Source organism: Epinephelus lanceolatus, chromosome 12, assembly GCF_041903045.1.
Source record: "Epinephelus lanceolatus isolate andai-2023 chromosome 12, ASM4190304v1, whole genome shotgun sequence".
Classification (NCBI taxonomy): Eukaryota; Metazoa; Chordata; class Actinopteri; order Perciformes; family Serranidae; genus Epinephelus; species Epinephelus lanceolatus.
In genome coordinates this window covers 32328179-32341835 of record NC_135745.1, presented here as the reverse complement: position 1 = coordinate 32341835, position 13657 = coordinate 32328179, and the positions used below count along the sequence as shown (strand labels likewise).

At 41.3% G+C, this 13657-nt stretch overlaps 2 protein-coding genes across 2 annotated transcripts; one reads left to right on the top strand and one right to left on the bottom strand.

The window, feature by feature from the left end:
- Positions 1-2930: 2930 nt before the first annotated feature.
- Positions 2931-6934, bottom strand: mul2 (mitochondrial E3 ubiquitin protein ligase 2). Its single transcript, XM_033651039.2, has 6 exons — positions 6800-6934; positions 5961-6114; positions 5497-5584; positions 5265-5385; positions 4355-4586; positions 2931-4220 (listed from the first exon to the last, which is right to left on the bottom strand). Exons 2-6 carry the CDS (start codon positions 6075-6077, stop codon positions 3705-3707), a joined length of 1074 nt encoding a protein of 357 aa, XP_033506930.1. The 5' UTR covers positions 6078-6114; positions 6800-6934; the 3' UTR covers positions 2931-3704.
- Positions 6935-6964: 30 nt separating this feature from the next.
- On the top strand, positions 6965-13633 carry alg3 (ALG3 alpha-1,3- mannosyltransferase). Its single transcript, XM_078173272.1, has 9 exons — positions 6965-7145; positions 9491-9590; positions 9682-9829; positions 9966-10126; positions 10284-10404; positions 10503-10708; positions 11843-11920; positions 12426-12569; positions 12685-13633. Exons 1-9 carry the CDS (start codon positions 6965-6967, stop codon positions 12863-12865), a joined length of 1320 nt encoding a protein of 439 aa, XP_078029398.1. The 3' UTR covers positions 12866-13633.
- The last annotated feature ends 24 nt before the right edge of the window (positions 13634-13657 follow it).

Genomic DNA, 13657 nt, shown 5'->3' with positions numbered 1-13657 from the left:
TGAATAGGATTTTACTTAACTGCCAGTGTCTGCTCCCTCATCACCACAAATCAGGGTCTACACCCATGAAGCACAGCCAATTAGAGAATAATCATATCATCTAAAGTGTTTGTCAGCTATCAGAGTGGATTAAGCAGGATATCACAGCGTACATTAATTGCATGTGACTTGGAAACCATCCACTGGAGCCAGTGTCTCCCCTCACTGTCAGAAGGCACAGAGCGTATTTCACTACTTCAAGTGAAGAAAGATGGACACCTAGTGGCAGAGGCACCAATCTTTCATCATCATGCTGAAATAGGCTTACCTGGGTCCAGACCTTGAAATCCTCCTCCTCCACCGAGTTGACTAAAATGGAGTGTAATGTGTTGACAATTCTGTCTGATATCAGGCAAGAAATAGGCTTAAATTAAGCCTAAAGTAATTGTGGTGATGAACAAAGGCAAAGCTTTTATCTCTATATGAACAGTGCATACATTACAGCATTTGCATAGCTCTCACTCTTCCCAAAGGCCCGTGTGAGATTATTCCTTTCACTCTCTTGCTGTAATGTCTTTTTATTCTCTCAATTATTCAATTAAATTGGACTGAACAAATCAAATGCCACTGTTATTTTCCCATGCCCCCAGAGGTCTGCGAGTGCTACACTAATAGTCTGTTCCCCGAGAGCTGCAGCTGCTGTTCTGCTGAGAGAGCTCATGAAGAATTTGTCAGAGTGAACCCTTATGACCGCTGAGGAAGATTTATGAGATCCTGTGTCTCCCACCTGCTCCATTTTTACGCCTACTCAGGCCTTATGCCCCACTCTTCACCTTGCATCACCTCCCCAAACACCCCCCTCCACCTCGCATGCCTAATAGTTTCTCCTTTTCTGTGCTAAAGAAAAAAAAAGGTGGCTTTTCATCTCTCCGCCATTCTCCACATCCTTTCACTGCTTGTTAGAGATGACAGAAATAGTAAGCTTGATGACTCACTACACCCAAGTCTTTTCAGACACCAGGTGCTGTCAACAAGCATTTGTGCCTATGGAAAAATAAAAAGGACCCATCATGAATTCATATCATCTTGAGAGTCCTGTGAAACACGTGTACCTTTTCAGACACGAGCTACTTTGCTAATGTTTAAGAGGAGAAGCAGCCATTTGACGTGACAGCTGCATTTCAGATGTCTGTGGATCATTAAGAGACGTCAAATCTTAAATCATATAAGATCTGTACGTACAGACTGAGCATAATGCTGCATTTCATGGTGGCCTCACACGGATGTGTGTAGTTGGACATAAAGCTGTAGTTGGTAACTTTTATAAAAAAAAAAAAAACTGTCATACTTGCTGAAGCTATAAATATATCCTCCTGAGACCAAAGCTGTTGTTTAAAGCCCCAGTGTCCTCAAATGAGACAACATTAAAGTCCCAATGTCCTCGAACGAGTACTTCCTAATTAACAGCGTCTTATCTTGTTACTGTTGCTAAAATTGGTCAAATTTGTTGCCATATCAAACTATAAACATTATTAATCATAAATATACTAGTTTGAACCATAAAATCTGTTTTGGATCAATCAATCAAGTTTTGGACCTTTTGTGTCAAGATTGGCTGCAGACTGACTTGGCAGAGATGGCCGCCATCTTTTTTTCTTCTTTTTTTTTTTACATGGATTAGTGTACATGTATTGTGCTCTTACGACCACTAGATGGGACAAAAAGTGTCCACGGATGAGGACAACAGGTTGAAGTAAAGCAGAATGAAGTATAAGGTCAAGTAAACCCAAAATGTGATGTCCTCATATCAGGACACAGTGTCTCAGGAGGATATTCACACAGCACTAAATGGGACAGATAATCTTCTTATGGCCTTATGTGAGCAACAACCAATCAGAGCTGAGGAGTCTGCAACGCAGCTGTCAATCATGTCACTGCTTGTGTCAAACTAGTTAGCACTGATCCAATATGAATCAAGATTCGATTACAGCATTGCCTATTTTTTGCCTCAAACGTTTTTGGAAACATAGTTTAGTGTTGTTAAAAGAACCAATATTTACCGTGTGCTAGTGAATAATAACACAGATTCGAACTGCTCGATGACTAAAAAAATACTCTTATCTAACAAGTTTGTTTCAATGTCACACCCCTTATGACTTAAATCATTTATTTGTTCTCCTCATTTCTGTTTCTCTTCTCCTGCACTGAGCTCAACTGCCAGTCAGAGTGATTTGTCTCATCAATGGGAGCACCACAAAACCTAGGGCGACGGACTCTGACTGATGACCCAACATTGCCTAAGGGCCGACCATCGGCTTGGTGTCAGAGCCTTGAAAAGGGAAAGTTTGTGACCCAGCGGCCATTGCAAACAGTCCAGCCGAGACAAAACACCGCCCATCATCTACAGCAAACTGTCTCATACAGCTAAACAGTACACTAAAATATGTTTCTGAATACATCTGTCAAGTTTCAAAGTTTGACTTAAGTCTATGAGCAGTGACTGACATGACTGACAGCTGCATTAGGGACTCCACAGCTCTGATTGGTTGTTTATGGTGAGCCACAGAGGATTCCTGCAAATGCCATTAGAAGCACTACAAATAGGAGGGACACGGTTTCTTTCCATATTATCTTTCTCATGTACTTGTTTCAGAATATAGTGACATGACATCTATTCTCTGTCTGTCCATGCTGGAAGAGGGATCCCTCCTCAGTTGCTCTTCTGGAGGTTTCCACCATATTTTCTCCCTGTTAAAAAGTTTTTTGGGGGAGTTTTTCCTTATTCACTGTGAAGGTCTGAGGACAGAGGGATGTCATATGCTGTAAAGCCCTCTGAGGCAAATTGTGATTTGTTACATTATGGCTCCATTTCTAAAACACAATGTGTGAGTGATTTAGCCACAATTATACACAGTGACATTGATGGTAAGTGCAATTCACTGCACAAAGTGTTAAGAGTGACACTTTATTGGATTTGTTTCAACACACCAACATTTTACACACTCTCACCTGTGTGTAGTGCCTCAATTCACACAAAAGCTTCATCATCTTTGCTTCAATAACTTCCTGTGACTCAAATATGTAAATGGAAGTGGTTGAAACAAAAGCTTAAAGTGCTCTATGTAACTGGAGAAAGATAGCTGATGTCGAGTCTCATTCCCAGCTTGTCAAATACAGACTCTTTGGGTTGGTGGTTTGGTCCGACTACCAGTTCAAAGCATCTGTACTTGACGAAATGGGAATGAGATTCAATAATCCACTATCTCCAGAGTTACACACAGCACCTTTTACTCCTTTTGACCAAACTTAAGTTATTCAGATACACACAGTTCAATCACTCAAAGACAGCAGCAGCAGCCATATAAATTACTAAAATAAGGCACAGAACAAACATGTATGAAAATAAACATCTTTGTTGCATAAACTCACACCCTTTTTTACCTATTACTTAATTTTCCTGTATTTCCCAAATACATTTACAGATAAAATACCTCACTGAAACTGTGTAGTGAACAACATGTTTGCACAATACCCTTACAATTCACATTCTTTAACACTTACAGTCTTTTCATTAAAGAAATATTCATTCTTTACAGTACTAACATTTTCACAGAGGTACCTTTGCCTTTATTCAGGTGTAAGTGCAGCACGTTAGACCTTTGAGGTGTAAAGTTCGTACAGTTTGTATTGTGGTGACGTTCCACTGAGGTGACGACACAGGTGCTTCAGACATGGTAGAGAGGCACCACTCTACTGATGTCCTGTCTACATATAGGGCATCGACGGTGTGGAAGAGCCTGGTAGCAGCTGTGGCAGCAGCACACATGCCCGCAGTCCAACAGAATACAGTTCCGTGGCTGACAGAGGCAGATCACACAGGCATTCTCTAAGGGTTCTTCTGCCCCGTCTTGAGTGGCCTCGCGGCCTGTCACTGAAGCACGTGCTCTTGGGGCTTCAGCCCGTAGTCTCTCAAATTCCCTCCTTTCCTGCTCCCGCTCCCAGCGAACTTTTAGTTGGTGGTAGTAGCGTCGGCCGACCCAGAGGAGGACAGCTGCTCCTGCCAAAGAAAAAGTGATGGCCAGCGCCTTCCATATAACAGACGTGCTCTCTTGTTCTCCCCGCAGGGTTTCAAAGTCCGTAATGCTCAAAAAGTACTGTGAGCCATTCGAAGGGGGTCGGAGATTCAGGGTGCCGTCCGTGTCCAGTATCAACTCACCGATGCCAGTAAGAGTTGCGCCAACCTGGAAGAAGAGAGGAATATTTGTAAAATGTGAATTGGTTTTGTTAATGGTTAGTGCTAAATATTTATGCTTTGTCAACTGATTATGACTTCATTATTGAGTTATAGGAATTAGTGTTTCATTTGACAACTGACTTTGAGCATTTCTTCTGTCTCCAGTTGTCCTTTGAGCTTCTCTCCACTGAGGTATTGTCCTATGATGTCACCAAAGCCATAATTGACCTGGTGGAACTTCTCATGGGTGGTCTCCATATACAGTCCGGAGGCCTGCAGAGGGCACAGGACTTTGACGGCGGTCTCATTTGACCCCACTAACACAAAGGGCACTGCATTCACTCTCTGGTGCAAGACTCGTTCATTGTCCGTCCTGCAACAAGGAAAGGGAGGAACAGGTCTGTTTCGTCAACACATATGACAAAGACAAAATATGATAGAAATTGATACTTTGGAGTTGCCCGAAATGTATCATATATTTATATACAAAAAGTCTGAAAAAAAAACTCAGATCCTAGTTACACCTGGTATTAACATGCATCCTGGGTGATCGGATCACAATTAGACAGCTTAAAGTAGAGAGGCGTTCTAATGGCAGATGTGAACAGACAGACTTGGAGCTGTCCACTTGTGATTGGATCACCCAAAACGCATGTTGATACCAGGTGTAAAAAGGCTCACTGTGATATCACTTGAATTATTTCAGATTGGGCTAACAGAAAGCCATCATTACAAACTGCTTTGTGGAAATTGACAGCTGTAAAGGGTCTAAAGCTCAGTCATGTTGTGTGGGAATTACCATAATTAACAGCTTCTGACTTGACCTCAACATTCATGATGTTACAACAACATGCTTTATCTTCATCATGTACGGCAGTGATGTACCAACTATAGTACCACTCTACACAGCTGGGTGGAGGAAACCTACAACTTTCAACCCTCTTTCTTAGATCTAAAGGTAACATACTATTTAGGGCACATACTGTACACAGAACGTCTCTGGCTCTATTCCAACCAGGAACCTTTGTTGCATGCCATAAATTGCTCTCACCAAGTGCGTGAAAGGCTGTTCCACACCAGCCTGTGTTCTTTCAACATGAATTTCTGCAACACTCCGAGAAATTCTTTTTGGAAGGGGCTTGTCAGAGGCTCACCCACTGGTTGCACAGCACCTACAATATATATACACACATGATAGAGAATAAGAGGCATGGACAGTCTACCTAGTGAAACAATATGCTATCAGCTCTTGTCTGTATTAGAAATAGTGAGACCCTGTTTACCTTCAATGACAACATACTGTAGACACGCTCCTGGGGTAACTTTTAAAATGTCTTTGAGTTTGTCATCTATGGTGAAGTGTGGAGCATCCTGGCAACACAAGACACAGACTGTTTGTACATGCAGTATACACACTGTAATAGACAGCTTTCAGGTTTTACAAAATTGCACACAGCAAAACATAACTGTCAGCTAAGAGTTCACATGGTGGGAGAGAAAAATAAAAAAAATCGGTTTCTGCCACACAGAATTCTGCTTATGATTATTTCTTTAATTGTTCTCCAGCTTTTATCTTCTCAATTTTTACATGGTCTACTTTTTCAGTCCTCTAAAAATTATTATTTCACAACTAATCACATTCGTTTCAGTGGCTTAGACAGCATGAAAACAGACACTGTATTTTTTAAAACAATGACAACATATAGTTATAGAAGAGTATGTTAATTACACATGAAGCACAGCTTACATCAAGTTTATCTAGTGTCGTCCGGCTCTTCCTATAGAGGTAGTAGCAGACGCCTGAGAGGGCAAGGCTGGCCCCGAGACACACTGCCTCTGTCATCGTCACAGGAAGTCCATCCATTCCTCCTGAGTCTCCTGTCACTGCCCGAGGAGCAGACCTGCACAAACATATCGATATGTGACTCAAATCAAACTGTTGTTAGATGACAAAAAAGTGCATGTTGCTGAGTGTTTAAAAAGGCTATGACTCAATGCAGGGTAACGCTCTAATCTCAGTGGTGTTCAGAGTTTTTAAGGACCTTAAGTTTGTGACTGGAATGTGGCTGACCCCAATATGACAGGCACAACAGGTTATTTGATTATTAGGAAGTTAACTATTACTTAAATAAGCGGCAAAAACAAACCCAAAATGTGATGGTGAAAGTAAGACAAGCAGACACATCGGCTGCTCTTTAAACCTGTGGCAGCTAACGCTATTTACAGTATGTGACTCAAAACTTTAAATAACGTTAGCTTTATATAAGCAGCGGGCACTACTTGAAAGTCAGCGATAACTGCTACTGTCTTTATTGGTGCAATTAAAAATAGGTAAGAATATATTGAAAGTCAGTTTTCTCTCCTGTGAGCGTGAGTATAATGTATTTCAGTTATGTTTTTAAATATACTGGTTAGCTTAGCTGTTAGCCAGCTAGCGTTGTTAAGGCAGCCGGGTACCCAGTAGTGACCTCTAAACGTTTTTAACACCCTTAAACGTCACCCAACTATATAAGAAACAATAATTAATAAGAAGATATTATGCCCTAACTGTCAAGTACGTCGATTAATAAATGTGTCGTATCTTACCTGTCCTACAAAATAAGTATCTCCAGTTGTCAAATCCGGCTGAACCATGGATGGTTTCTGTGTCACGTGACGTAGGTAATGACTACGTTACGTGATGACGTAAAACTGCACATGTCAGTTGCGGCTTCTCTCCACGTCTCTCCGTCCGAAGCTTACACCGCTGAGATGGCAGGAGGTGTGCGGAGAAAGTCTCCCGGTTCTCCGTCCCCGCTGTTGGGGAAACTCCACACACTGTGGCAGGACAAACATTTGGTCCTGTTCAAGACGGAGTACACGTTACTGGTCGTCTCACTTCTGTGGTTCCTGGAGATCGGGATCAATGTGTGGGTCATACAGAAAGTAGCATGTAAGTAGCTGCGCTGCGCGGCTAGTTAGCATGCTATGGTGCTTTGTCGTTTTTCTGAACGTATTTGAATGCTAAGTAGCTAGCATTAGCTAACCTACTAACTTACACTGCCACCTGTCAAAGGGAATTTACTGCCTTTACATGACCACGTAGTGGTGGTACATATGTTAAGCGACATTTATTATTTTCAGCAACTGCTAGCTTAAAGTATGCAGCTAAACATACTGTTGACAATACATTTAACTTTTAGAGGCGTGAACATCTGCTCACTGATAACGGAATCACCAATTCTTAGCGTTTATCTGTCATCCACTAAGTTGTTGTTTAGTTTGACAAATATCCTCTTTGTCTGATGCAAAACTGTAACAACTGTAATCAAAAAAAAAAAAAAAAAAAAAAAATCAATGTATCTTTCTAGTAGTGTTTTTGATCAATCAATAAATAGTTAATTCTATTCACAGTAAAGCTGGGCCCAGGGAATGTTTGGCATTTCTACTTGATAACTGACTAAAATTATAATTCAGTTATCAAAATAGTTTGTGATTATATCTTTGGGAATTGTAGCTAAGCAATTAATGAAACAGTCCTTGCAGCACTAGTGTATTTGTTTGTCATTCCAAAACAGTTAGTGGCCCAACAGTAGATTGTCAGACAAAAGCAGATAGCCTAGTAGTTGATGAACTGTTTTAATCTATTATGAGCCAATAAGTTGGTGCTTCACAAATGCATGGAGCTGTTTTATTTATTTTTTTTTACAGGTTATACAGGATACCACATTGGACCCAGAGAAGTTGTATTGGCCATTTGTTGTCATCGGTATCAGCCGATATTGGCCTTAAAATGAATCGGAATCGGCCAACATGCTGATAATATTGGTACATTATCTGTATCGTCCAGAATCAGAATATAACATACGTTAAAAATCATTCTATTTCATGTCTCCATCTGCGGCTGGGCCATCAGGATAAGAGTGTGTATGTTTAATATGATGTTAATTCCACTGTAGAAGAGCCTTGATTTCTACTACTGCTACTAAAATTAGCTGGTGAAAAAGTGGATTTATCGATATTGAAAAATGAAAACAAAATTCCCCAAATAAACAGGCCTTTTCAAAAACAGAGTTCAAATCAGTGGGGTATAAAACAACTTCATTTAACAATAAAAACTAAGATTAACCGAAAACACAGCGATTAAAGGAGAACCTATAACCCCATTTCTGGGTTGTTTATGATGAAATAGAGTGGTTAAGACCAAAATTGTAACGATTGCTCATTTTCGGAGAGTTTGGCTTTCCCCTGCCTGGCTTAACACTGCTGCCTATGGCTATTTGTGAACCTGTCCTAAAACCACCCTAAATGTTCGTTTTCAAAGCCATGAAACTCACCGAGTGGTCAGTGGTGTTCGTTGACGTTCTGACACAAAAATCGTAGCAAACTGTGGTTTCCGTGATGATTTATCTGACATTTTGTCTAATCCATTGGTTTTCTATAGAAGCCTCATTGTCTGTTGGTAGTAATCCGCCACTGGAAACGGAAAGGGGGTTGTTTACGACAAGGTTGTAGTCATTGTAGTCTTTTAGCTCAGCGAAAGTGCCGGCTCAACAGTGCTGTGTGCGCTCCTGGAGGAAGGAGGAAGAACAAGAACGATCGAAAACATTTTGTAATAAGTTTAAACAACTTTGTAATAAGTTTAAACAACGAGCAATTACTCTCTTGTAAACAACCTTCGCAGTACGATGCCTTTAAACACAATGCCAACCTTCTTCTTCTGCTTCTTTTCTGTGTCCCATTACATTGCAATGGTTTCCTGCCGGTTGGCGACACCCACGTAAAGGATCATTGTCGCCATCAAGCGGGCTGGAGTGTATAACGCTTCAGGGTCAGCAGCTGTGTTACGCCAGGCAGGGGAAAGCCAAATTCTCAGAAAAGGAGCAATCGTCACAATTTTGGTCTTAACCGCTCTATTTTATCATAAACAACCCAGAAATGGGGCTCAAAGTGCAAAATACCGGACTTCTCCTTTAATACCTTAACCCCATGGCTTCTCCCATGCTTCATGCTTGCTTGAGCACACCTACCTTTAATTAAAGGTTCCCGAGATGCCAGGTCAGATGGTGCATTAAAGTGGCTCAAAAAATAAAAGGAAACTAGGGCTTGCTAGAGATGGCTCGAACAATCAGTATTGGTCATTGGCCAAATAAGTTGTTATATGTTGGCATATCTGCAAAAAAATCCAATATCATGCATCCCTAGGTGGTAACGTAAATACCAACAGCACTGACAGTGACATTACTTAGATAACCATTCCCATTATTCATGATAACTGATTTATGCTCTTCACTACAGACACTGAAATAGACTGGAAAGCCTACATGGATGAAGTAGAGGGAGTCATCAATGGTACCTATGACTACACAGAGCTTAAAGGAGACACCGGCCCCTTGGTGTGAGTTTCAAAGGTTTTTAGCGATGCAGGTCTCTCCATCCTGTAGGTAGGTGTAGTTTTTACAGGCTAAATGAGCACCTGGTTGTTGCAGGTACCCGGCTGGCTTTGTCTACATCTTCACAGCTCTCTACTACATCACCAGCCATGGGGTGAACATCCGTCTGGCTCAGTATCTTTTCGCTGCTTTCTACCTCATCACGCTGCTGCTTGTCTTCAGGATTTATTATCGTACTAAGAAGGTCAGTCTGTGTCACAAAAGCCTCAGTTACCATTTGGCATTATAAAATTTGCTGTGATGCACCACTTAACTGTAGTGTTCTGCTCATGAAGGGTTCATGTGAGACTCTGTTCATTTATTTCTATGAATTTGTCCAGGTTCCTCCCTACGTGTTCTTCTTTGTGTGCTGTGCGTCGTATCGGATCCACTCCATCTTTGTGCTGCGTCTCTTTAATGATCCAGTGGCCATGATGCTGCTGTTTGGAGCCGTTAACCTCTTCATGGATGGATACTGGACTCTGGGCTGCGGCGTTTACAGGCAAGTGTGGACTCCCTAACAGCACAATGCAGGTTTTCATATAACGTCTTTCTCTGGAGTAATATGTATCAGGTGTCCTTTGCATTTTTGTGAATCTATTTTTTTCCCATGCATTACATGATGAAATTACAACTCAATCTTCCTCTCTTTCTGACAGTTTAGCAGTGTCTGTGAAGATGAATGTGCTCCTTTTTGCACCAGGACTACTTTTCCTCCTCCTGTCTGAATTCGGTCTCATCAGGACAATCCCCAAACTGTCTCTGTGTGCGGCCATACAGGTAAAATATCCCATAGTATTCAGCATGCTAAAATATTTTATAATGTTGTTCATTAGTGCCAAGCATCATTTCAGACCGAATCTGTCTTGTTATCTTAGCTTTTGCTGGGTCTGCCTTTCCTCCTGGAGAATCCCATCGGTTACATGACCCGGGCGTTCGATCTTGGCCGTCAGTTTATGTTCAAGTGGACAGTCAACTGGCGCTTCCTGCCAGAATGGCTCTTCTTGAATCGGTACTTTCACATACTCCTGCTGGCTGCCCACCTGCTCGCCCTGCTGCTCTTTGCTCTGCGCCGTTGGAAGAGGTGAGGCAGACTTTGGCTGTGCCAAGGTTAAGGTTGGCATCATAGATTGAAATGAGCTAGAATAAATGAGGGGTTAAAGTCATGCCAGTTTTTTTTAGTCCATGACACAGCAGGCGTTGGCTCAGTCTGTAGTTGATCTCGTGGACCCACAATGTATTCCAGATATTTAAATGAAGCGTGAGGATTGTATGAATCTGTTATGCAGTGACAACATCATTTTGACTCTTAAACAGCATAGCATTATAAGACAAGGCGACAAGCTGTCATAAAGAAGCACAAAGAGATCTCAATGGCATAGAAGTCCTTGGAGGATTTGACCCATTGTAGCATAGAACATATTACAACCTGATAGAAGCATGTAAAAATGTAGATGCATTTTGTAAGTGGGTTATCCCCTTATCTTAGGGTTAGTTCTATGTTGCACAAATATAATGCAAGTTTTAGATTATAAATTACCGTTACTATTTCAGGGCACTCTTTACCAATAAAGCCAGTAAAGTTCTTAAAGGGCCAGTAACCCCACAAATTCAAAAATACATATTTTTCCTCTTACCTGTAGTGTAATTTATTAATCTAGATTGTTTTGGTGTGATTTGCTGAGTGCTGCAGATATCGGCCGTAGAGATGCCTGCCTTCTCTCCAATATATTAGTTGCAAGAAAGTAGTTCCTAAATTAAAATGCTCACAACAAGTTCTGTGGATTATAACCAGGTCATGATTTCTGGAAAGAGACATTGCTGTTGAGTTTTTCTAATGTATTTTTCTGGCACTTTTAACCATACTGTACACTTGAGTGCCATCTAGCTCCATTATATATGAGAGAAGTCAGACATCTCTACGACTGATATCTCCAACACTCTGCAACTCACACCAAAACAGTCTAAATTAATAAATTACACTACAGGTGAGAGGAAAAATAAGTAGTTTTGATTTTGGGGTGAACTGTCCCTTCAACAAAAAAAATGATGGTACGTACCTTTACATCTACCATCAGTCACAGTTTTTCACAAATATGACTTCACAGTTGAGGAAGATGTTAAGATCTTGTGCTGTATTGATTACAGTTTAGCCATTGAGTTGGAATTACAAACTTTTTTTAAAAAAATTAAATGCAACTATTTCATCTCTTCCCAGGCCAGGAGAAAACATCTTCGAAATCCTCAAGGAGCCGAGCAAGAGAAAAATCCCTGCTCAGAAAAGCACTGTTGATCATATCCTTTTGTTCCATTTAAATCTGGTCCTGTCTGTAGAATATTGTCTCTTAAAGGAACACTTCACCTACAAAATGACCATTTGTATATCAGTTACTCACCCCGTGCTACACTTACCTTTTTCCAGCATGCTTTCACAGTGAACGAAGAATCCAAAGAAAGAGCATTCTTGATGAATTGAAGTAAAGGTGCTTCACGATTAACAACAAAACTATATCAAAACATCCATTTCCAGTATCATCAAAGTCTCATTTACCTAGATATGTGCTTGGTACTTTGCAATTCACCATGGAGGGATACGGGAAAAACAGTGTACTTCACACATTCAGGGTAACACAGTGTAAGGCCAATTTATGGGTGAAGTATTCCTTTGAAGGACAAATTAGGAACACTTGAACTGCTGGGTGTAAATATGAATTGACTTAACATGGTATCAGTCAGAGTATAAATGAATGATGTTGCTAGTATACCCCAGCATTTGTGTCAAACCTTAACAGCCAATCACAGATAGTGCTGATTCTGTTCACCTCTAACTTCATCGGCATGTGCTTCAGTCGTTCGTTGCACTATCAGTTCTACGTCTGGTACTTCCACACATTGCCTTACCTGCTGTGGAGCGGAGGAGTCAAGAAGCTGGCCCACCTGCTGAGGTAAGAGGGAGTGTAAATACTGAACTACAGGTCAGATTTTTATTAGTTGTAGACCTTTAGCATTGGCAAGCACTCAATCACACACTGTGCTTAATTGTTTGCTGCTTGTGCTCAGGGTCCTGATCCTGGGTCTGATCGAGCTTTCATGGAACACCTACCCCTCGACCAACAGCAGCTCAGCCGCACTCCACGTATGCCACCTCATCATCCTCCTGTGTCTGTGGCTGGCTCCGCCGCTGCCTTCAGTCCCGGCAGAAACACAAGAACACACAGCCGTCAAGGACAAACGCCAGTGAGCCACAGCCTGATCGGACTGGCTGTCGTCTTTTAGTCCAGTCAGCTGCTGAACAGCCTCCATCACCCGCCTCTCTTTGATCCCCACAACACCGGTGCAGAGGGGGAGTCACTGGGATAGACTTGGGAATCAGCTCACTGCTTAAAGTGAAGGAAGCTAACGTGTGGGTGCAGTCTGCAGACAGATACCTACATGATGAATTTGTCCCTTGCAGCTGAAGAGATGAAAAGAGGAAGAAAATATGGATTCTCAGGTTTCATTTTCAGATACACAAGAGCGGAATAGTGCTGAGAGCAAAATGTGAATGTTGTGCTGTTTTGAGAGAATTGTTACAAACTACACTCTGCCCATATTTCAATTGGCCTAATCATTTTCCCTTGCTTGATATTCTGATAATATCAAAAATCCATTTAGTGATGCACAAATGATCTTGCGCATTGTATTAAGAAGGCAGGGCATTGAAGAACACCATTAATATGGTATATGAACATGGCACTAAAAGCTTTAAATTATTTGCATATCAGGCAGTAGCCATTTCCACTTGCCACAATAGTTGCAGCACTCTCCAGTACAAGGCCAATAATCATTTCCAGTATGTGTAAAACTAAGCTGTAGACAATCGTGGCTATTTTCCTGATTTGTTACATAACTGATTCAACCTATGTAGTGAGTGGCTCGCTACACTCAGCACAGCAGAGTAGATTTAATGTGAACAAATTGGAGTAGGCTCAGACAAGTGTGACATTTTATATTAAACAGAGATGCCACTTAACCTTTTTCTTCCATGTATGTT